We start from the raw sequence: 24162 nt of genomic DNA, 5'->3' as shown, positions 1-24162 counted from the left end.
TTCAAAAACTTTAATGTCGAATATCCAATAAGAGAACGTGAACATCGCCAGCTCGAAATCCCTAGACGCCGGTCTCGTCGTCGGCGCCAGAGAGTCGGCACGTTGGCAACGATGCGAGCCCGAGCTTCGGTGTTCGAACTCCGAGCTCGTCCGGCGCGGAGCGCGAGGGAGCGACGGCCAAGAATAGCGTGTAGCACGCTGGTCTAAACCGTTTCCGTAAATGAGTGCCTAGCAGAGGTGGTGTGTGGTGTTCGACTGTGGAAGGCGACTGGCGACTGGCGACCCCGTGCACGACCGCTCCCTCCGGGTAACCCCGTCAAAAGGCCTGAAGACTCCGGCGCGCGCGTCCCGACAATAAACACGCGGATGGGAATACGGCCCCGGGCGCGATCCGCTCTCTCATATATGGAGCAGAATCGCGGGAAACGCCTGTTTCACGTGCCGTGTCGCGCGCAGTGAAGCAAAGTGTACGACTGTGTGCGTGCATGCGTGCGTGCGTGCGTGTTCAACTTCACGTAGCGCGGTCGCCGCCGCCGTCATCGTCGTAATCGTCGGAAACACGAACCGAGCGAAGTGGAAGACCCGAAAAGGGCGCGCGCGGGCAAGGGCAAGAAGAAGAAGAAGCCAGAGAGAGCGGCGCGAGGGCCGAGCGCGAGCGCGAGCTGGAGCGAACGAGCGAGTGAATGAGTGAGTGACCGTGTGCGCGTGTGCGCCGACGGCTTGCATGTGTGGCGCGCGGCCGCGCGCGGGTGCCAAGCGCGAGAAGAAGGAGAGGAGCCCGTGCGCGCGACAGGAGGAGCGATTATAGGAGCAGCCTGCCAGCCTCTCTGCCGTGCCCCCTTGAGAGAAGAGGAGCGCGCGAGCGGCGCTCGGAGCCCGAGCGCGTCGTGACTTTTTTTTTCTCTTCTCTTCTCTTCTCCTCTCTTCGCTGCCGTCGCCGCCGCCGCCACCGCCGTCCTCGCCGCCGCCGCCGTCGTCGGGGCAATGTCTCTCGAGACACGTTCCAGCTCGGCCCTGTTCAAGCGTGCCGAACAGCTCAAACGCTGGGAGCAGTCCGAGACGAATCGCGAGCCCACGCAGCCGCGGCAGGTCGCGCGCAAGATCAAGTTCTCCGCCGACATCGTGTTCCTGGCGGCGTGCGCGGCCAGCGACAAGGAGGAGGTCGTGCGCCTGCTGCAGAACGGGGCGAACATCAACACCGGCAATGTCGACGGCCTCACCGCGCTGCACCAGGTAGTTAAGGGCGTCGTTAGCTCTCTCTCTTTCTTTCTCTTTCTCTTTCTCTGGCATCCCTCTGACATTCCGCTGGCATCCTACTGATTTTGACAGCTTTCAAACTCCCCCCTCTCCCCTTATTCCCATCCCGCTCCGAACGCGTTCTGCGTTTCCTTCCGCGTTTCCTTCGACGTCTCCTTCTAGTCCTTCTTTCCTTTTTCTCTTCCTCTCTCGAAAAACGTAATTCTGCAAGATGGCTTCTATACGAGCTCCAGCTGTCTAATTCAATCTAATTCGAGTATTTATTCGCGGGGGTGTTCGCGTACCGACGAGGGGTTCGAGCGAGGGGGATACGCGACGCGCCCCCTCCCCCTTTCCCACCGACTCTCTCGCCGACTCGACTTGGCGCCGGGTGTTAAGGGGGGAACAGGTCTCTCTTGGAATCCCGTCAAGAGACCCGCCACGCTGATCGCAAACGCGACGGCGGCGACGGTGGCGTCTGCTTCCGACCGTTAATTACCCGCGTTACCGTGCATTAGTGAGGAGGCTGTTTTACGCGCGGTAATGTCCTCGCTTGTGTAACCGAAATGCTAACTTTGTTGCGAGACGTTTTGACGTATAGCCGAGCCGCCCCGGCGCCGTGACTCGACCGTATCCACCACGCGATCGGAGTAAACCCTGGAACTCTATCACGAGATCCTCTTTTGTTTTTTCTTTCACCAGATCCTTTCCTTCGGCACTTGACACGCGACTGACATTTTGTTAATTGATCATCACTTCCACCAATGTAGATTAACTTTAATCTCGGTTTGACTCATTTCTTATCTTTTTCTAATTCCTATAAGAACTAGAAAAAGATAGAAAGTAAGTTAAACCGAGATTAAATGTAATCTATTCGCCAGTAATTTTGTTTGGTCTGGTCAGGATTTCAATGTTATTCGTTTCTTTTAAAGAGGTAATATAGAAAAAAATATATATATAAAGGCGCAGTAAAATCTCGTTCTATCTTGTTACTTGTTAGACCTTAAGATCCATATTGTGCATAAAAACGCAAGCAAAAACAAAAGACGGAATTTTATATATAAAATGTATTCCGAGAGGCGTTAATCTTTCCTCAGAAATATCTATAGTTACTTTCTAGAAATTCATTCATTTAATTCGTTTAATTTAACGAGTTAAAAGTGATATATTGCTCAGAAGACATTTACTCTTCTGCAAGTTTCACGTTGCCTGACAAGACAACTGCAGTTCTTAAATAAATCTTTAAAGGAGAGTTAATTGCTATTGTTAATGAACAATGTTTTATTGTTAATTTTATCTCGTTTTCCTATTAAAATATTATATATTCACGCTTATTAAAATATGTTTATTTATTTTATGAAATTATAATTTGTAGAAATTATTCTCCCTTATGAAGCATGGTTGAAAATTTTCATATTTTTATTGTACATTGTGTCCACATAGTCTTCGACTTATGTCTGGAATGTTGGAATATGAAATAATTGCTGGTCCAACATATAGTGTTATTCTCTTAAAATTGGATGTATATAATTGTGTACGTAATTGTATATTTGATTTGTTGTATACTCAATTGGGATTGCATGGTTGTTTTTTACATTTACTTAATAACTTAAAAACTTGCTTTATCATCTAAATGTTTCTCTTATTTTGCTCCTCGGATAAGTCGATTGCCATAGTTATTTCTAACTAAGCTTTAGTTATTAAAAATTAGGACATTAAAATTGAAACCTTGTCGGAAAGAGAATTAATTTTACACGCTGATGTTCAAAGAATTTGTATTTGCAGCTGTAACGTCATTCTGAGATACGCCTTAACGATTAGAGATTATGTAGCAATTTTCTTGTTACACCGGCAACGACTTTTTTTTTCGCGAGCGGCAAGCTTTTACGAGCAATCTATTTCTGGGTGTTTCCGAAAGCGGACGCAACTGGGTAATCCGGGACACCTTGTATAATACACGCATATACCATAACGGTTATTACAGTACTAAGTAATTAATGAGGATACATTAACGAGAAGAAGGTCGGTTAGCGTGTAAGAATTTTTCTGATGCGAAGAAGAAAGGAATAATTATATTCCGGCCGAAAAGAAGTAATTATTTAAATATATAAGTAAATCGTAAATCTCACAGACCGTAAATAATTTAAAATAATATAAAGCATGATATTTTTTAAGATGTAATCTTAAAATTACAACCACAAAAGATAATATTTAATGCAATATGCAATAATTTCGTTTTATATTTTCTGAATAATGTATTCCTTAATGCATATTTGCCAATTAAATTAATCAACAGCCGTGACGGTTTCGAAGTAGAGCTTGAGAAAACTGTGAAAATATCGTTCAATATATTCATGTAAACGTAAAGAGATATACTCGCGGCGGGTAAACGTGGTAGCGGAGAGCCTTACATCCAAGTCTTATTAAATGGAATAACATTTTCCATAACGCGAGCCGATATTTATGGCTGTTATTTAAGTGAGAAGGAAGGAAGTTAAGGCATTTCATGGATTTGCGAAAATAGAATGTGAAAATACATCAGGCATCAAATGCTATTTATAGCTCTCTGTTAGAAGTCACAGGCTGCAGCATCTGTGTTCAGTTTAAATTCTCTGTGTCTAGCAATGTTGTAATATGTACCGAACTTTTTTCACCTCGGCAATATCGAAGTCGCGGGAATTTGTACGCGTGAAAAATAATTCACACCTTTTAACGTACCGTGTAATCTGTAATCTGTTACGAAAAGATTACCGAACGTTAAATATCTGCAAAGATTTTGTGATTAAACGACAACCATGTTTTATCTTCTTTTTTTCCCCTATAATTCTATTTTACAATTCTGTTTGAAAATATATTGAAAATTAATCTCTCTAAAAAATCTTGTAAACTTTATGATACAAATTTACTATATATGTCTCGTAATAAAACATTCCATTATTGTACAGAGATATTATTTCCGTGTTGAGGTATAAAAGGTAATGATGCAAATCGAAAATTCAACAGCGCATTTGTAACATAACGTCGATTCGAGCCTTGGATTGCGACCAGACTTGACTAGACCGAGCAAAATCAGCGGTCTCGATGTTGAGACCTCGAAATACATCTTGCCAATCGCGCACGCTTTTCATCCCTCTCGTTCAACTCGTCTATTCGCGCACATTGATATAATCAGCGTACGATATATTCGTGCTATACTCCACGCTTATATTATTACAACAGGCTTGCATTGACGATGACCTGGATATGGTGGAGTTTTTGGTGGAACAAGGAGCGGATATCAATCGTGGAGATAATGAAGGCTGGACGCCCTTACATGCCACAGCATCTTGCGGATTCATATCTATCGCTAAGTTAGTATAATTTTCTGCAAAATTGTAGAAAAGATATTTTTTTTCTATATATTTTATATTCGTAATTTATTTATAAATGCGCTGATTTTGTACCTATAAGTGTGCTAAAATAATGTTTATTACAATGAATGGGAAATTGTGTATTTTACAGATACCTAATAGAACAAGGATGTAATCTGGCAGCGGTAAACAATGACGGTGAACTGGCGCTGGATATTGCAGAAAGCGACGAGATGGAAGACATGCTCCAACAGCATATAAATAAAGCAGGTTTGTATTTATATGTATACCTGCAGGATGTCTGAGGCCTCTGTTGCGTAAAACTTTTAATTATAGACTTCCGAGGAAAATCAGAGCTGGAAATCTTAGTACTGAAATAGTGCTCTGCTGCGATAATTTTAAAATTTAACTGCGTAAGTGGCAATTAGCCACCGTTTTATCATTCACCTCTTTATCTAAGCTCTTTATAAAGCTGTTAGATGTTTATACGTGAAGCTGGATTGACATGTAAAACATTAAGCACCTAAAACTCAACATCCGGCTAGAGGTTTGCACGCTCAGACACAGCAAGTCGTACGTTGGCAAAGATGTTCTCTTTCATTGACCCCTTTTCGTGATGTTATTGATATAATTTTACGTACAATGTGCTGAAATACTCTCTTAAGCAACCGTGCATTATTCACACTTTGCACACGTATAAATACTCGTATACAACTGTATTGAGATATTGTTATTAAAAGTGACTTTTTTAAAGTACAATTAAATTCGCTGATAAAATCACAGTTAAACATATTTGCGAAATACTGGTTGCTTGCTAAAAAATTAATAAATCATCGAATATGCGAAATAAATTAAATTTTTTCTAACGAATATATCTAATTTTATTTGCAGGTATTGATTGTGATCAAGCGAGGAGTGATGAGGAAAGATCAATGCTGAATGACGCAAAAGCTTGGCGGGCAGGTGCACCAGGCAAAGATTCCATCCATCCGAGATCAGGAGCCACCGCACTCCATGTCGCCGCCGCCAAAGGCTACATCAAAGTCATGCAGTAAGATATTAATTAAAAATAAAATAATCTGATTTTGCATATCACTTAATGAGTCAGAGGAAGTTAAATCTGTATTGGACACATACGCGCATTGCAACAAAACATTAGAAATTATTTTAAAAGTTGAACCATTTTTCTGATATATTAATATTCTGATATATGTAGATTTGGAGTTGATTCTTTCTATTGATTCCTTTTAATACTTCTGTGCAGAATATTACTACAAGCTCGATGCAATGTTGATGCACAGGACTTTGATGGATGGACGCCTTTGCACGGTGCGGCACATTGGGGCCAACTGGAAGCTTGCAAACTTCTTGTTGAGAATGGCTGTGATATGGATATGAAAAATTACGCTGTAAGAGAATAAACATTTATAATAATTGTATATCACAGACTGGGTCGAGATTGCTTCAAGTTAGCTCCAGGCTGACTTCAGATTAATTTAATTTGAATCCGGGCTGGATCTTTGGCTGACAGATATAATTACATGATACTTCTTGATTCTTTTCTCACCAGTATCTCGCTTTTAGGATCAAACTGCTTTCGATGTTGCTGATGCAGACATCCTCAAATCTCTTGAAAACTTAAGAGAGCAACAAGCACTTATCGTGAAAGAAAATCCACAAACAAATAATAAGAAGCAATCGTCTATACCAAAGAAACGGTGAGCAACATAACAATCTTAAATAATAATTATAAATTATTAATTTTTTCCTTTAATATCCCTTTCTAAATGTTACAGTGTCTCAACGAGTGCTGATAACGCAGTAGCGGCACAAGAATCTACCGAGATCTTTGAAGAGGAAACGCCAAATAAAGTTAAGAAGGTTGAATTAGAGATTCAATCCGATAAAGAAGATTCCAGCACTAGTACAAACAGCGACGTTGGTAAGATTTTTGTTTGTATCATTCCTTCCAGTACACGATCTAATCCGCACGTACACATTTTTTTCTTTTCTTTTTTTTTAAGAAATTAATACGAAATGACTCTACTCTGCAACTTCCATGTTTATCTTTTATGAAGAAAAAGGAAAGAGAATAATTATGTTTTGCAAACTTTCTCACAAATCTCTATTCTATCGTCTATCCAGTTTTGCAAATCTAATTTATGTACTGTTAACTGTAATCTGTATTTCTTATAACATTGCTGCATGGACAGAAGCAACACGTGAAACACACATGGAAGAGAGTGATGGTGAAGGTGAATCTGAGACTAGCTCAGAATCACACTCTTCCACTTTCTCCAATCAATCTGATAAGTCTAACCACGCGACATGTCTTACAGATGACGGTAAGTTTGATCTGTAAGACTGTTTTTCTTTCTTATTTCTGATGATATGAATTACTGCTTGCTATTGCATGTATTATATAAAAGTTTTATATAAAGTATTTTAAATGAAACTTACTGGATTGGTTATTGCTTTAAAGAGTTGGACTTGAACTTGAAATACTCTTCTCTTTGTGATACACTGACAGTTTTGTAGTAAAATTTTTGATCAATTATTTTACAGAAAAGAAAAATAGAGTAAACAAGGATGAAAGTGCACCCCATAGTCCAATATCTCCGGTCGAAACTAATAAAGTTCCTAATCAGGTAAAACATTCGTTTTGATCACAAATCGTTTTAACATATATTTTGTATTCTCGAATAATTTTACATTTATTTGCTTCCTTTTTTTTTAAGGCTCCAATATTGCCTCCAAAACAACAGACTGATAATAACGAGGACGGTGTTGTACCATCTTGGAGACGTTCAGGTTCCTTTCGAAATAGAATGCAAAGTACTGATACTACTAATTCTGCACCTACAAGTATGTTCATCGAATGTTGCGTTTATGTTTCACAAATTTTTAAGATGTGCTCTTAATAAATTTGTGTAATTATTTCACAGAACTCGAAGATAAGGATAACAATATTAAGATACCAACAACACCAAACAAAGTTAGTGGAGAATCCGATGTGGTATTAAGAAGGACGCATAGTTTCGAGACAGATGAAAAGTAAGTCTAGCTAAGTCCCTGCTTCATACGTCATATTCTTTTTTTTTTATATATTTGCGGCTTTATATTTGTAGTAATATCATGTTTTTGATATAGAACTATGTCTTTTGAACGTTTTAATATCTGCGAAACTAATAATTGTAGAGAAATAAATAAGGTGTCATTCGATAGCTTATAGAGTCCCATTTTTTATCTAAAGTCTCTAAAAGGGGGGGGGGGTTACCGATTTCTATCTTATCAAATCTCCGTGATTGCTCTAATTTCCGTAAATTTTGTGATATCAATTAAGCTGAAATTTTTATGGATAGAGTGTCATTATAAAGGAAGGTTGGTATTGAGTTTAGTGATGATTGGTGAAGGAGTTACCGCGATTTCTGTTTTAACCAATCTTCGTGTTTGTTCTAATTTACGTACATTTTGTGATATTGTTTTTTTACTTGCTAATGATATCGGCAGATATTTAATGCTATTAACAGCGGTGCTACATTCGGCGGCCCAACTAAGATATTGTATAATATGCATACTCCGCATATGTGTCCGCATTAATTATGAGTCTTAGCGTTTTGTATTTGTAACGTATGTCCCTATACTATTACAATAATTAGTGTAGAGATATGCATGGCACGGTAATGCATGTGATGCAGGTTTTATGAGCAGTATTTGGCATTACGTGCTCGCATCAAGGCGTTCTCGTGCCCTACTCTCCATCGCTGCAATGCAGCTACTCCTACCCACACCAATGCTACGACTCGCTCTGCATCTCTACGCGAAACACACAGGTATATGCCGCATGCTTCTAATCAATGATACAATGTTACAATGCTTTCCTTTGTACAATACAAACTGCAATCATGTTGATATCAATTCGGTCATTCTGCCCGACATGTTCAACACGATTGTACTGTATAATATGTAGACTGCTGCGATAGCATCAGACCATTTGTATTATTTGAAAGTGTGTGAAAATGTAACAGATGTGGTTTTAATGTTTTTTTTTTCTTTTTATACATTCTATACTAATGAGCTTTTAATGTCGCTTGCTATTTGTTATCCTAGCTTGAAACTTTAGAAAGCTTTGAATTAAATCAAATAATAGTGCTGATTACATCAAGAGATAACTTTTAATCAATTCTAAAAGTAACTATTTTCTTTAATATTAATTCTCTCACTCTTACATGACTGAGGTAACAAATAAATAGAAAAAGAAGAGAAATTTATAATTATACATTTGCATCTTTTTAAAAAATAAATCTTAAAGTGTATAATTAAAGCATTTGAAAGATTCTATTGTAAGATACAAGAATTATTTCAATTTATCCGTGGAAATGTTAATAAATACGAAAATGTTTTTATCTTTAGTGCTTTTGAATATGGCAACGTTATTAAAATATATACCTTCGATAATTTATTATATGTTACACCTTATTTCTTTTTTTTTAATTGTTTATTTTATTCTTACTCTAGAAAAAAAGACGTGAAATTAAATTTGGAATTATCAAGACTGCCACAAGGAAGCAATACACTTTCACCAACATCCGCATCTAAAACATTGGCATCGAGTCTATTGTCATCCATTACAACAACTACCACTGCCACCACAACAACAAGTCCTATTCCAGTCAATCAAATTCGCAGGTAAATACATTTTTATACTAAAGATCTACACTTATTATATTAAATATTATCTAAATGTTATGAGATGGCCTCTTTTAATCTATTTTACATGAGATTATAAGTGGATTGCAGTATCTTCACTGTCTTACAAAATGTAAAAAATATTGGCCGTAAAATTTTTAATCGTCTTTTTACAACTTTGGTTAAAATCGAATATTTCATGTATATATGTGATTTGAATATATATTATTTCAATTTTTCCTACACGAAGTAAAAATTCTAAACACTTTTTAGCTATTATGAGCTCTACATAAAGCTACGTATAAAACTTTCAATTCATATACTTTTACTTGTCACATAATTAATATTAAATAAATATTTAGGCTTTTCCATGACGAATTCTTCTAATAGGGATCTTAAACACTTATTTACAACATCAAAATACATTATTACATGTGCACACAATTGACATCTGTGTATTTACATTCTGTATTGTGCGTTATAATATTAATGTGGCTGGGTAGTGTTCAACCAGTGGAAGCTGCATCTACAGTTGTATCGAATACAAATAATGCAGTAGCAACTGCTCCTGGAACTCCCACTACACCAGGAGGGAGCAAGCTAAGTCCAGGAAATATCTTCAAGAATTTCTTCAAGTGGGTACTCACTGCTCGGAAGATCCTCCTGAAATATTATGACTTTTGCATATTGTCAAATATTTACGTATTAATTACGTTAATTTGCTGGCAGTAGCATGGAAGTTTGCTTTTTGCAGTGTGGTTATTCTTTTTATTTGCTCATTAATCGTCCTATATATTTGAATATCTTTATATACATATGGATAGCCCACCTTATCCACCACACATCTGAATTCACCAAACTTGCCCAAATATTACCTGATCATGGTTGGCAAATGAACACACTGCTACACACAAATGCACTTTATTCGATTTGTACTGCTAAATGTATAACTTTATGATATTTTTAATATGGTTTGATTTATTGCAACAAAGATTGATATTCTGTGAAAATTGTCGACTAGAATAATTTTTTGTTATTTTATTTATTTTGCAATCGATTCCAAATTGGATACACTACTACAAGGAAGAAATTGAAATTATGTAATATGTAACCTCAAACGTGTACCTGAAACGGAGAAGAGATATTTTAATTATTTGTTTTTACAGGAATACGTATACTTTTATTTTATGTGAAATCTTTTGATATTGCTTACAAATTGTGTTGAACAATGCTTACTAAAAGTTTGTTTTTATTGCACAGATAAAACAATCTGACAATATTACATATCTTTTGTTGCAACTTGTAAGCTGATATCTCATGTGTTACCGTATGTATATGTACAGATCCTTCGTTCCGCCGGTACGCGATGAGGAAAGTGAAACCCAAAGGAAAGCCCACGCAAAGAGAGTAAGAGAAACTAGAAGGTCGACTCAAGGTGTGACGTTGGATGAGATCAAGAGCGCGGAACAATTAGTGAAGAAAAAGCAACAGAACAACGAATCGCCGACATTGCCGCCGTCCACGCAGGTAAAGATCATATCAGTAATTATTATCGCTGTCTTATCGCTGTGATTAGAAAAGCGACTAACTACCTATCTATCAGCCGATATGTGCAAAAATTCTTTGTGGTTTATAATAATATCAAGGAAGACTCATCCAGAGTGTGAGAATATTGATAGTGAATATTAAAACGTAGTGCGACATTAACGATTGAACGTAATAAATTTCGTGAGGATTTAATTGAATAATAACTGATTTTATAATGAAGTACCTGTGTTGCTTAAAATCAACAGAAAGAGTATATAATATTTTATTTTTTATTATATTTTTACAATAGTAACGCAATATAACACGACAAATGGAACTGAGATTTATTCATGTTTTTTTTTTTTTAAATAATCCAGCCTACTACTACCGCCAGCAATACAGCTTCGATCACAGCTACAATAACAACCGCAACCTCTACTACCGTGACTCCTGCGAATAAAGTTTCTGAAGAAACTAATTTACCTGAGAGACGACCGTCTTGGAGATTAAGGGTAGACAATGGAAGCAAGGTGTGGGCGCTTACAAAATCATTATTTATCTGTGATTAATCCGCAAATGTTCACGGTTGTCCGTGTGATTGGTGCTACGCCGAAATGCGTTAAAAAATGTAATCGGGAAATGTAATCGACAATGGAAAATGCATTACAAATATGTTATTGTAAAAATTAATTTGTAATAATATATTTATAATAATATATTTTGTTTTATATAGTTTCAGTTGGAGGATGCTAATAATAAACCTACTGATAACGCAACGGCCTATATGAGAAGACCGTCTGGTGGAACTGGTGTACCCAGACCATCATCAGCTCCAGTGGAAACTATTGCTACCAGTAGTACAGAAACCACAGTTACTTTACCCCTTAGGAGATCGTTAAAGCAACCTGATGACAAAGGTAAGAATTTACAGAATAATTAACAACATAAAGAATATAATTTATGTTTTAATAAGAATTATATAAAACATATATACATATATTAAATAAAAATACGATATGAATTCGTGTAGTATTATTTATTATTTTAGTAAAAAGACGGAATTTTTTATGTGTATAGATCAAGATAAGGAAAATGACAGTAGGAACGCACAAGCTACACAAGCGGTTATTCAAAGGAGACGTCGGCCTAAGAGAAGATCGACAGGTGTAGTCCACGTGGATATGGATGTTAGTAATGATTTTATAATGGACTTACATTATCTTCAAAAATATTTAATTAATATTATTACAAGAAAGTGAGAAAAAAAACTCTGGATAAGTTTCCAAAGTTTTAATTAGAAGAAAATTTAACAAAACTAATCATGATAAAAATTAAATATATACTTGAAAATTTCTAAAAGATTACGTTTTACTTTTTTTTTATAGGAAATTGACCCAGAAAAACAAGATCTAACTGCTGGCGGTGATTGCGATGATTCCAAAATTAATCACAACGAAGTAAGTACAATCTATTTTTTGTAATATAAAATAATTGTTACACAGTGTTGTGTAAAAACTTTCCAGGCATTAACTCCAATCATTCCCTCGTTATCTTTAAAACCATAAAGCAGCGCTTCAAATTTAAGTTACTTGGTTTAAAGTTAGATTATATATGCATGAATGATAAATTAATTTCTACAATAGATGACCAGATCGGTGGTATAAATATTGTACTTCAACTAAAATACATTATTCTCTTGTTTTACCGACCTTCGATTTACAAAATCCTTCTGACAGACGGACGCCAAAGCGTCTATCCGAATTTCGACTTACGAGTCCCTTGCCACAGATTTACCAGACACGTGCCAAAAATCCAAAATTGGATAACGCGCAGTTGAATGACGCAGAGGGAAACACAACACTCGTAAATCGGGGAGAGCATAGGATATAGGACATTACCTCATTTCGACCTCGGTACCGACAGCTTGTTGTTTCGCGCAGTTCCAATTGTTTACGCGTAAATCACTTTATGTGTAAAGAGACGCAAATAACATGAAAAGAAAGCATTTTCTCGTAATATCTACGTAATTATTTTTTCGTTATTCTGGAAGCTCGTTTATAATGTTCCAGCCAAACTTTTTCATTCACTGGGTATAAACGGTTTTCATAAGCTATCGGAGCTTGATGTTATTTTTAGCTTCTTGAAAGAATAGCCTCTGTTCTCGATAAAAATAGTCCAGCATTCGTTATTCTCTGTCAGTTACGTTCGGAAAATGCGACATTTGATATGAAAATATACAGAAAAACGATCGTGATTGACGTCAATATATAATTTTGCTTAATCTTGATATGAAATAATTCTACTATTCTAAATATAAAATCATCGAATTGGTGACTCCTTGACAAGGAGTTTAAATTATATATGGGAACTTAATCGGTGATTGAAGCAAAATAGATGATCGTGGCCGAGGCTTGACCGTGTCTAAAAGCATTCTGTCCGACGCGTTTGGAATACAATCTGACACTTTGACATTTAGAATCGTGTATACATGCCGCTTATTGAGCATCCATCGAACGTCTCTAAAACGTTTCTTCTTTATGTATCGATGATAGACGGTTCGTTAATGCGTTCTATATAAATTTTGTATATGCGAGGGCTATTGTCTAATGTTACGAAATTCGTACTCATTTCCTTTTTCTCGCTCAAACTTACTTCCACCATAAAATTGGGTATGTTGTGGTACATATCAATGTATATAGTGCACAAACGTCTATATTTAAACTGTTATGTGTTAAAAAAAAGACATTTAAACTGCAGTAAAAAGCTGCATTTATTCTTCGAAACATACAACCTTGATATTTGTGTGCGTGTCCGCGTGCATTCCAAAAATAGCACATAGTAGTGATGCTTTAAAGCGAACTGCCTGATGTCTTGGGTTCCCCTGCCCAGTCCCCGTCAGTCTATCATTCGCTATCCGCGGCACCGCGTACACGAAGCGCGGCTCTAAAAATCGAGAAACGTTTTTGCGTTTAAAATATCCGCGGGCCGCAATAAAATTTCTCGCAAACCATTTGTGTGGAGTAACGTGTGACGGATCTCTCGCGGGAGAAGCTGCCGAATGCGCTGTATAGTGTCTCGTAATAACTTCGCACGTGACGCAAACCATGTCTTCGTACAGAAAGGGAGCGCAGACTAAGCCAACAACAGCTGCGGGCTTACGAGCTCAAGCGTCAACAAATGGGCAATCAATTTTTGGAAACAGGTCACGGATCGGCGGTTTGCTCTCGTTAAATCAGAATAATTTGACGTTCAACGCGGGATTGCTCGGCGTAAAAACGCCAAATCTGTATTCCGGGTCGAGTTTTTTTAATAAGGGGACTAAGAGCAGCGATTTGTACCGAACGAATCCGTACGCGAAATCTGCGAACAGTCCGAATTATCAGAATCTCTACACGTCGTACGGTGGAACGACTACGGGATACGGTGGTGTGACTTTACCCTCTCACACAGCTCACAACTTACCTTCTTACACAGCTCACAATTTACCTTCTCACACAGCTCACAATTTACCTTCTCACACAGTTCACAATTTACCTTCTCACACAGCTCACAACTTGTCTTCGCACAGTCCCCTGAATCTGAGTCCGTCTCCCAGTTACAATTATTTAAACGTAAACACCCGGCCGCACGTGCAAAAAACCGAGAGTTTTAGCAGATCCAAAGTAAAACCGAGTCTCAGTGTCGGATCGAGAAGTTCCAGTCTGCAAAGCTTAACTAGTTCCGAGGGATACGCTGTAAGCAGCTTCCTTGACTCTCATAATCCTAAATCCGTATTGTAAATATCTATACAAGCTTCCAGAGATTTTGAAATATTTTCAAATGACGTTTTATTAAGTGTATAATTTTTCCTAAAGGTTGACGAGAAATTACAATGATTCGCTTTTTAATAAAAGTTAACGGTATTTGATATTATGTCTGTTTTAGAGCGGAAACGATCGTTCTGGGAGAGCCACTAGATTAGGTTCGATATCTTCGCTATCGTCGGAAGCCTCGTCAACACCAATCAGATTAAAATCAAACAGTTCCGAGAACGGCGAATTAGACTATAAGAAACTATACGAGGAATCTCAGGTCGAGAACGAAAGGCTAAAGGAGAAACTGAAGCGCTCCGACGAGCAATTGAAAGAAGTCAGGCATTTATTGGAAAAAACGCAAATCAACCAAAACAAAGTAATTCTCTCTGAGGCAGAGAAAAGGGAGAGGCGAGCCATGGAAAGGAAACTTTCAGAGATGGAAGAGGAATTGAAGGTAAGGTCGCTGATTTGATAATACGCTTTCCTCATTATGAATCTTTTCGTTATGTATGTGAAAGCGAATGGACGAAATGCTTTCATACGTTGAATTGAGCAATGAGGAGACACTGGACACGGATCGTCTGTGATTTTTTTATGTACGAATATACGTATCGGTATATTCACGATTTTAGATTTTGTTTAGTTAGTTACACACCGTCATCTCTTTTTTCTTGTGTTGCTGTGAACGCTAGCGGCAAGCAAAGACAGCAATGATTATTTTTGGTACGAAGACCCGATTCGCTTCGGTTATACGCTTTTCCTTACCTGGCAATTTTACGCAAATTGGTGCTTTACTCTTTTTCTTAATCTCCACTTTTTTTTAATTGTTACTCGTTTTCTTTATTTTTTTTTCACGGGAAGCAGTAATTTTCAGTAGCCCGTTTTATATTTCCCCTGAGTTCCGCTTCTCTGAGAACTTTGTAGCGTAGCTTGGCGGGGAATTGCACGCGGTTTTTAACTCGTCTGTTAATGGAACGCGAATTAGTTATTTGTTTTTTTGGCTATTTTGGGAACTAGCAAAAACAGTGGCGGGGTTTTAGGCTAATCGTTTAACTGTTTACAGCAATTGCAAAAGCTCAAAGCTGAAAATGAGAGATTGAAAGCCGAAAATCGGGCACTTACCCGCGTCGTATCCAAACTCACCAATACTAAATAGGTAAAGGACACAATGACAGCATCTGCGTTAACGATTAGACATCGTATCTCACGTACAGCATTAATCGAATGATTAATTATAATTTTGTGTTCTGATCGCCAATATTAAAACAGAAACGATACTACTCATCATACTTATCGTACAATTCAGCTTTGCAAAGTGCATTCCAACATATAACGCGACCGTTAATCAGTTCTTAATTAAAGGTATCACAATTTACTTTTATAAAATAGAAACTTCAGGCTTACCACAATACATATGTCTCATTCTCTGAATATCTGCCGTCGATATTTATACAATCGTGTATTTTATTACTCTTGTGTGATACTAATAGCATTTTTATTTCTGGAATGTATGTATATTGAGGCAATTCTCTCACGTATATATTTACGTATTTAACGTTATATACGTGTACAATTTTTTTTCAACATTGTTATAAAGTTCCAAACGTGATAATTATACAATAAATTATTCCGGCTGATTGTGTGATGCATGTTACAAATAAATTATTTAATAATACATTTACTAAAAAAAGATCAAAAGTCTTTTAACAAGAGATAAGAAAGAACGCAGTCTGTCATTTATAAGATGCATATAGGAATGAATATAGACACCACCAGTTTTAACTTTAGGAAACTTTCCTCCATGTAAAACCATCATCCAACATGCAGAATAACATCAGTAAACTGAATGCCATCTCATCGCAAGCATCGATAATCATTTTTAGCACGTGTTTCACATGAAAGAGAAAGCCATGACTCTGCAGTTAGTTATTTTTTTTTCTCAGTTTATTCATCTTAATCATAACTGTGTGAAAGTTATACAATTCCCGAAACATGTTCGACTGTTAAAATCAACACATGTTACACTCCATTAACTTAGATCTTCACCTCTGTCTCTTTCTCTCTTTCTCTTTAAGAAAGCATGTTAAATGTTAAATTGTTGCACTTTTATTGCACTTCTATAGACTTCAATAAAACGATCCAATCCACGAAGTTGGCATTAAATCCCTTTTTAACATTTACGTATAATATTGCATACTTGTCATTATTCCATGGTACGCATTAGAGAGCTTTCGTATCAACGATATTATTTTGTAGTGTTCTAAAAGTGCTCAACGACAAGGAATGTGACAAATGATTACAATCTTACAGTTATAGTTGCAACTGTAACATAATATTATTTCTTGCATTTTTATATATGAAATGCCCTCCCCTAAAACTTGAAGTCGAATTGTTGTATTAATTAAGACTATGCGTCGCCTAAACTGTCAACTTAATTATTCGCTGATTGAGTCTCGCTTAGATTGTGTACAAGTACGAGGATAAATTTTCTTCCAAACGATGCGAACTTTATTGTAATATATTTGTATGTGTAAGAAATTTAATTCGAATGTCGGATTTATTATATTTAAATAGTTTGTTCGAGCTATTTGTTTGGATATCGATTAGATGTAAAACGATTGCCATGAAAGAATACTTGTGTACAAATGCAACGATACTTGAAGGAAATAAAGTTTACGATTCTGGTGTTACATGTAATACGAAGATCGTAAATTGATGAAACGCTTTTGTGCTACACGCGATCATTTCTCAGTTCTTTTACTCTGTGTCAATCTCAAGATTTTATTAATTTCTGCTAGTATATACACTACCCGAATACTTTAATGACTTTTGGTTGCAGTAATATTTGTGAGTGCCTCTTTCCGTTTATCCTCCTGTTGTTTTGTGAGCACTGAAATTTTACTCCGTCTATAACGGCATTTATTTCTCTGTACTCTCCTCTATATAACGTTTATGTTCTCTCAATTAGCGCATAAAAATTAGCGTGACATTTTTTTTTTTCTAGGTGATGGACCAACTAAAATGCGAAAATCAGAGGCTAAAAGATGAAAATGGTGCCTTGATCAGAGTAATCAGCAAATTGTCCAAATAAATCTTGTAGTCTCAACTGCACACACATCGTAATGAAATTTTAAGTTGTATTACAACTATATTGAATGAATTGCTTTAACTATAGCAGCATCATCATTATCGCTAGTATTCTTTACAAACGTGCATTATGCTACCGATGAATTTATCTTTGTAGTAATTTAACTTATTCCAATTATGAGATCAATTAATCGCATGGCTGTGCCAAAGGCGAAAAGAAATGTTACTCTCCTATTCTTAGACTGTGAATAACTTGATCGTAAAAAAGACTTAGAGAAATTTTACTTTGTGGAATTACTTTTTATCGTCATGAAAAGATGAATTTTATAATCCAATATATAAAACCGACTTAATGCTTTATAGTAAAAAAAAAAAAGGAAAAGTCAGCTTTATTTTATTTGACTATTAGGAAGAGAAAAAGAACTGTTAATCTTTACGGACAGTTTTCTTTTTTAACAAATCGCGTTATCGATGTTGATTCTTTATAAGGACATTTTGTAAATACAGATAAATAGACAATGGTGATGTGACATTTTAGTAATTTGAGAAGAGAACTTTTACCCGCGGAGTAAGAATTTTGAAACACTCTGATTGCATACGAGCAAATCCATATAATGTATCGTAAACGAGTTTGCATTACCGAAGCAATAAGTGACATATATCTGTATAACTAAATTACGCAGGTGGTAAAGAAGGAGTCAAAGAACATGACCTTTGCTACTCAAGTGGCCTTTCTCTGAAGACTGCAATTTGTAAATCCTTCCCATCATTGCCATTTTTGCAGTATAGACAGAAATTTGATGCATATACGGGAGTAAATGTTTTTAATTACTCTGTAATATAATACATTTTCTTATATAATATCACAGATATGTAAAATATACTTTAGACACATCGGGATTTTTAATCTCCTTTAAAGTGCTAAAAATTACTGTACGTTAGAGCTGTGGTAACTTCAGTTCGAACTGTTGATGTAGAATCTGTGTTATTATTTTTAACTACCTGTCCAATATAAAATGCTGTTACCTATTATTTTCTTATAGCAACAACAATGATTGTCCAATACGCTCTGGATAAAGACGAATTTATAAATATTGGACAATGGAATGTGTAATTGACAGTTGGCATGTTTTTTAATGATATTATTGTAAACAATTGTAAAAAAGGATGACTCAATGTAGTTATTTCGTAATGAAGTTTATTAGAAAATAATATTTGTGTAAATATTTAATACATAGACTTATACATGAACCTTATTTTTTTGTTATTTTATAAACTTCTATCCGTCGATGGTGAAATTCCTTCATACATGTTTATACTGTATATTTTTTTAAATATTTATATTAGTAAAGATCCCTCTATATAATATAACGTGGTTGATCAGCATTATTATATACGATGAAAGGTAAGTAATTAGTAACATTGTGATTTTACACTCATTTGTTTACTCAGATTGTTTTATTTACAGTATCATATCACAATACTAATTCAGTAATAGATTTATCGTTCCCGCAATTACCATTTATCACGATTTCAGTAATCGTTCCATAATTTTTGCAACAGCAGCCAAATCTGCACGTTGCTCTGTAACTTTTGCCATTTCTCCCATCAATGCGTTAAATAATTTCTTCTTGCCACTTTTATACCCTGATACAAGTTTCGGATTTTTCTCTATAATTTCTAAACACATTTGTTCTAATTGCTTCTCGTCTGATATCAGGAACCAGTTGCGCTCTTCAACGATCTACGTATAATAAACAAAGGTAATCACACGTAAGTTAAAAAAATATTCAAGCTGTGAATATTGCATTTTTATTTTTAAAAAAGTGAGATTTTTACCTCTTTTGGTCGTTTATTTGAGTCGGCTATTAATTCCTTTAAAATCTTTTTCGCCGTTATTAAATTAATTAATTTGTCTTGTAATAAGTCGACCAATTGACCAATAAAATCTTCACGTGGTATACTAAAAATTCATTAGGTGAGCACATTTTTCAATTCAGACTTCCATATTATCTTACTTAAATAAAAAGAAGCTTACCAAAATTCAATTGTTAGTTTATTTTTATTGAGAAAGGTCAACAGATTCATTACGAGAAACTTTGCGACCAATTGCGGCTCGCGATTCTCATTTTTTCTCATTATTCCATTAAATAATTGTAACAATGTGAAGTCACTCTAAAAAAAGTATAAAATATTAAAAACAATTTTTGTATTTGTTTGCTTATAGAATTATAGAGCATCACAAGATTTACCATTAGAGCTACGATTATTTCAGGAGTTATCCGAAGAACGTCCTGTAATCTCTGACGTATCTGTTCCGGCAACTCGGGTAATTGTCTTCGCAGCACTACGGCATCGACTAAATTGCTTCTATTCGGTAAATCTTCTCTAAGATGTATGCGTAAAGGTGGCAAATTCGTTTCGGGCATAAATCGGTAATCCTGAAAGTGTTCGAAGTAAATTCAGTAATTATTTTATCATTTTATTTATTTATAGAATTATTCAATAATCCTATAGTAACAGCGACATAAAATCAAAATGCCATATTACCTCTTTGTCTTCTTTTTCTCGCATAGGAACAGTTCTCTTGTTCACCGCGTCCCACGCGCGAGTCTCGTTGAACATCTCGTCACCGACTTCAAGAATGGAGATGTGCCTATTTATCTCATATCGAACAGCCGCAGCGACAGCGCGCACACTTCCGATATTTTTTATTTCCGTTCGAACGCCTAAACTGCCGCAGTTGCTCACGGAAACGTTGGCGTCCACGCGAAGTGCCCCTTCTACAATTCAAGGATAGCGAAATATATCAAAATTGTACAAGAACAATAATTCGAAAGTGGTCTCTGCAAACGACCTTCCATCTTGCCGCTGCAGACGCCCAGTAACTGCAATGTAAATGCAAGCTCCTTCACAAGCGCGGCCGCTTCCTCGCCGTCGACCAAGTCCGGCTCAAACACGAATTCCATCAAGGGTATTCCGGCGCGATTAAGATCGATCAGGCTTCTACAAAAATAACCAAAAGTTTAATGGGAATATCGTCTAAGCTTTCACCGACTTTCGAATAGAACCGAGTGGCCTTGATCGATACCTCGCCGCATCTTCGACGTGCAAACTTCTACCACTGTCCTGCTCCAACTGGATCTGCTTGATCTTGGAAGATTTCAAGTACGGGGACTTGTGCAGCCCCGGGATGAACACATGAAACCTAACTTCGCCATTGACCGCGATCGGTCGTCCTTGTTGAGTGATTTGAAACCCCGCCTAAGCAATTTCTAGGTAATAAAGTTGACAACGTAATGTATCTGTCCTGCAATAGAGCCTCATCACTCACAGGCAAGTCCGCGTAGAAGTAATGCTTCCTCTCGAACAAGGAAGTCTCGTTCAGTCGGCAGGACAGCGCCAGGGCGGTTGTCACCGCCGATTCCACGCATCTCCTGTTCAATACCTGCAACCAACACACTCGTGTCTACAACAACAATTAATGTGTATCACAATAGTTTGCGCGCGGTTAATTGTTCTCGTGACCGAGAAAGAGGCGGTGTTCAATCTGTTCACCAGTTTTCAATAAACTTTACAGGCAATGTTCCCGGTGTAGCGCAGTCGAAGAACGAGACGCACGAATTAACCGGGCGGGCGAAGTCCGTGGACGCGGCGGAAAACAATTTCGATTCCGTGGCGATCTGTGCGTGGACCTCCAATCCCACGGTGGGCTTCCATTTCTCCCTTAATTACAAATAGAAAAAAAAGAGGTGAATTCAGTTAACGACTCGACTACGACGATTGCTGGAGCATCGTGAATACATAACGAGCGAGATAATGTTAAATTGTAACGAGAATCGTTCACATTCGCGAATGTAAACATTTTTCATAACCTAACCTAGCTGCTCACCGTACTTTTGCGTCTCTTTGTACCTTGGACGAAAGAAACCGCCGTGAAAGATCGTTTCGCCTCCGGATCCATTTATGCGCGAGGACGAGGCACGTCCGTCGCCTCGACAACATTTTTCATTGATTTGATTTTCCGATCTAAGTTCGAGAGAGAAGCCGGCGAGCTCCTCGTGGGAGAAAAAAATAATTCAGAACTGCCAATTGAGTGCCAATGGCTACAGGGAGTTTCATATGTGACAGATGACAGATCCCCGGCTGTTGAATCGCCATTTCGAGTCTACGTATGTATACTTTGCTAGCTGGTATAGCGTATAGCTATATATATAGAAATGTTCAACTTTTTTTTATCTAGAATCCGTATAACTATAAAAAAATATGGTTGCAAATTGAAACATTTAGTCAACTCTTTTTTTTTATTTTCCAGAATCAATTGGAGCTCGGTTTTCTTACGTAGAAGAAATGAAACGACCACGTACGACGATGCTTCAAACAACTTACGTTTATTCGTGAATGTAAAAAATTCGCTTACGTACAAAATTTACCGTGCGATGCAAGTTATACGTAATTTTTTAACAATTAGAATAGAAACCGTCGTTCTATTGCTCATCGATTGTTGCTTCAACAACTTTATGACCTTTTACAAAACGTTTTTCGTTGATATTCGCTGCTGCCTGTGGTTAAATGCCGTTTAAACATCACGTTGTCGCTCATCCGTACGGGGAGACCGACCGAGGCTGTCAAAACCCGCGCGGCTCCCAAGAGATTGTTTTGTACGAAATAAAGAGATCATAAAGAATAATGAGGCTGTTGACGAATGCTTGAAGATTTAATCGAGGGCGTCGCCCTTAACCACGCTGAATGGCTCCGTTACAGTTTCCGCGCCGCTGTCGGCGATGACCACATCCTTCCGCGGCTTGTCCCGCGAGTCGGTGCCCGTCTGCTCAATCTTGCGCACTATATCCTACAGCGGGAAGGTGATTATGTCATAAATGACAGAATGACAAATAAAAAAATTGTATTCTCTAGTTATCATTGAGATAAATGTATGTACTAATACCTGGACACGTAAGACCTATGTCTGGACAACCTTTATCATTTCAGTTCTTAAATAAGTATAACGCGAATTAAAATCAAAGATAAAAATATCATACAAGAAAAATAATTTTATCTTTGATTAGATAAAAATGAGATTAGATAAAAGATAAAAATATAATACAAGAAAAATATTTTTATCCTTGATTCTTTGATTTTAATTCACGTTCTAACTTATTTAAGGACTAAAATGATAAAAATGGTGTGCCATAGGTACGTGTGTCCAGGTTTAGTATACATTTACCTTACATAACAGTTCCTCTTACCATTCCTTTGATAATTTTGCCGAAGACGACGTGTCTGCCGTCGAGCCACGGCGTCTGCTTGACCGTGATGAAGAATTGAGATCCGTTGGTGTCCTTACCGGCATTGGCCATGGACAGCCATCCGGCGCCGTAGTGCTTCAGCTTGAAGTTCTCATCCGCGAAGCGATCCCCGTAGATGCTGCGACCTGACGAGCAGATAAAAAATCAGTAATCAAACGCCGTACACCTGTGGACGTGCCGAATGATTGAAAAAATATATACCTCCAGTGCCATCCCCCTTCGTGAAGTCTCCCCCTTGGATCATGAAGTCCTTGATCACTCTGTGGAACTTGCTGCCCTTGTACCCCTCACCCTCCGGCAGCTTGGCGAGCTCCACAAAGTTCTTGACCGTCTTCGGGACGGTTTTGCCGAACAGGCCGATCTCTATTCTGCCCACATCTTCACCGCCGATCTTGATATCGAACCATACCTAAAAATTCGATTAATTTTTCGTTAATTGACTCATCAATTCCGAAGGCTCCGGTGCGAGTACGCGCTGCCGGACAAAGGCATTGAAAAGCATTGTTCGCTCGCAAGTGACGCGCGGTTCTTTCCGTGCGTGAAACAGAAATATCTCGCGCCGGGGGCGGTGGGCACAAAGATTGCCACGTATTCATCGGTTTATCATCGGTGAGATCCAAATAAATCGATGATAAAGCGTGCCGTTGGCCGTACACCTTATGGTTACACGTTATACCTTGTCGGTGACTTTCGGTCCGTTGCTCGCGCAGGAGACAGCGGCCACCAAGCCCAGGAACAACAGCAGCCTCATGATGCTGACGGGACAACGCGAACGAAGATACCGCAACTGTCTAGCCCCCGCGGCAGTGTCCCGACAGTCCGTCTGTCAAGAGTGGACCGCTTACCGGATGCGACTCGAGTACGCGTGTGCACGCTTAGAAATGTGGGAGCGTCCAATTGGCCCGTTTCCCCCGACGGTGACGTAGAGCGAGACGGCCACCACGAGGGCACGCGAACACACCGGGAATGAATGAACGTCGAGTTGTATTGTATTTAGGTTGGACCAATCTGGTTAATGGACAGCTGTGTGACTTCAATTCGAGGCTCGTACAAGAGGCCCTACGGATATATACGATAAACTGATGATTTTCACCTCCAATAGTGCCTTTCGACCGATTACTGAACGGCCAGTTCGCCCGGAGGTCATTGACTGAGGGAGATCTTAGAACG

General features: G+C 37.8%; 3 protein-coding genes across 10 annotated transcripts; 1 reads left to right on the top strand and 2 right to left on the bottom strand.

Annotated features, from left to right (window-relative positions):
- Positions 1-210: 210 nt before the first annotated feature.
- Positions 211-18934, top strand: LOC112466262 (protein phosphatase 1 regulatory subunit 12A). 8 transcript variants are annotated; one of them, XM_025034275.1, is made up of 22 exons: positions 212-1233; positions 4456-4586; positions 4738-4856; positions 5478-5637; positions 5851-5995; positions 6171-6304; positions 6383-6528; positions 6800-6931; positions 7152-7234; positions 7325-7451; positions 7532-7640; positions 8285-8419; positions 9105-9275; positions 9779-9910; positions 10619-10802; positions 11180-11332; positions 11536-11719; positions 11880-11989; positions 12188-12259; positions 14727-15050; positions 15660-15752; positions 17601-17621. In XM_025034275.1, exons 1-21 carry the CDS (start codon positions 985-987, stop codon positions 15750-15752), a joined length of 3093 nt encoding a protein of 1030 aa, XP_024890043.1. In that variant the 5' UTR covers positions 212-984; the 3' UTR covers positions 17601-17621. The 8 variants fall into 8 exon arrangements, with proteins under 8 accessions (XP_024890044.1, XP_024890043.1, XP_024890048.1 ...); XM_025034276.1 differs by lacking the exon at positions 15660-15752 and having other exon boundaries at positions 211-1233; positions 17601-18934; XM_025034280.1 differs by lacking the exon at positions 11180-11332.
- A 174-nt stretch (positions 18935-19108) lies between these two features.
- LOC112466266 (glutamyl-tRNA(Gln) amidotransferase subunit B, mitochondrial) lies at positions 19109-21774 on the bottom strand. The gene is made up of 10 exons (XM_025034285.1): positions 21576-21774; positions 21262-21409; positions 21018-21131; positions 20775-20947; positions 20541-20689; positions 20234-20466; positions 19936-20124; positions 19722-19858; positions 19523-19646; positions 19109-19427 (listed from the first exon to the last, which is right to left on the bottom strand). The coding sequence occupies exons 1-10, from the start codon at positions 21686-21688 to the stop codon at positions 19209-19211; spliced, it is 1599 nt and encodes a 532-aa protein (XP_024890053.1). The 5' UTR covers positions 21689-21774; the 3' UTR covers positions 19109-19208.
- Positions 21775-22058: 284 nt separating this feature from the next.
- LOC112466268 (peptidyl-prolyl cis-trans isomerase 5) lies at positions 22059-23855 on the bottom strand. Its single transcript, XM_025034293.1, has 4 exons — positions 23669-23855; positions 23194-23401; positions 22933-23117; positions 22059-22535 (listed from the first exon to the last, which is right to left on the bottom strand). The coding sequence occupies exons 1-4, from the start codon at positions 23741-23743 to the stop codon at positions 22401-22403; spliced, it is 603 nt and encodes a 200-aa protein (XP_024890061.1). The 5' UTR covers positions 23744-23855; the 3' UTR covers positions 22059-22400.
- Between the last annotated feature and the right edge of the window lie 307 nt (positions 23856-24162).

The sequence above is a fragment of the Temnothorax curvispinosus genome, unplaced genomic scaffold (assembly GCF_003070985.1).
Source record: "Temnothorax curvispinosus isolate PA1 unplaced genomic scaffold, ASM307098v1 QBEX01016011.1, whole genome shotgun sequence".
Classification (NCBI taxonomy): domain Eukaryota; kingdom Metazoa; phylum Arthropoda; class Insecta; order Hymenoptera; family Formicidae; genus Temnothorax; species Temnothorax curvispinosus.
This window is presented reverse-complemented; position numbering and strand designations above follow the sequence as displayed.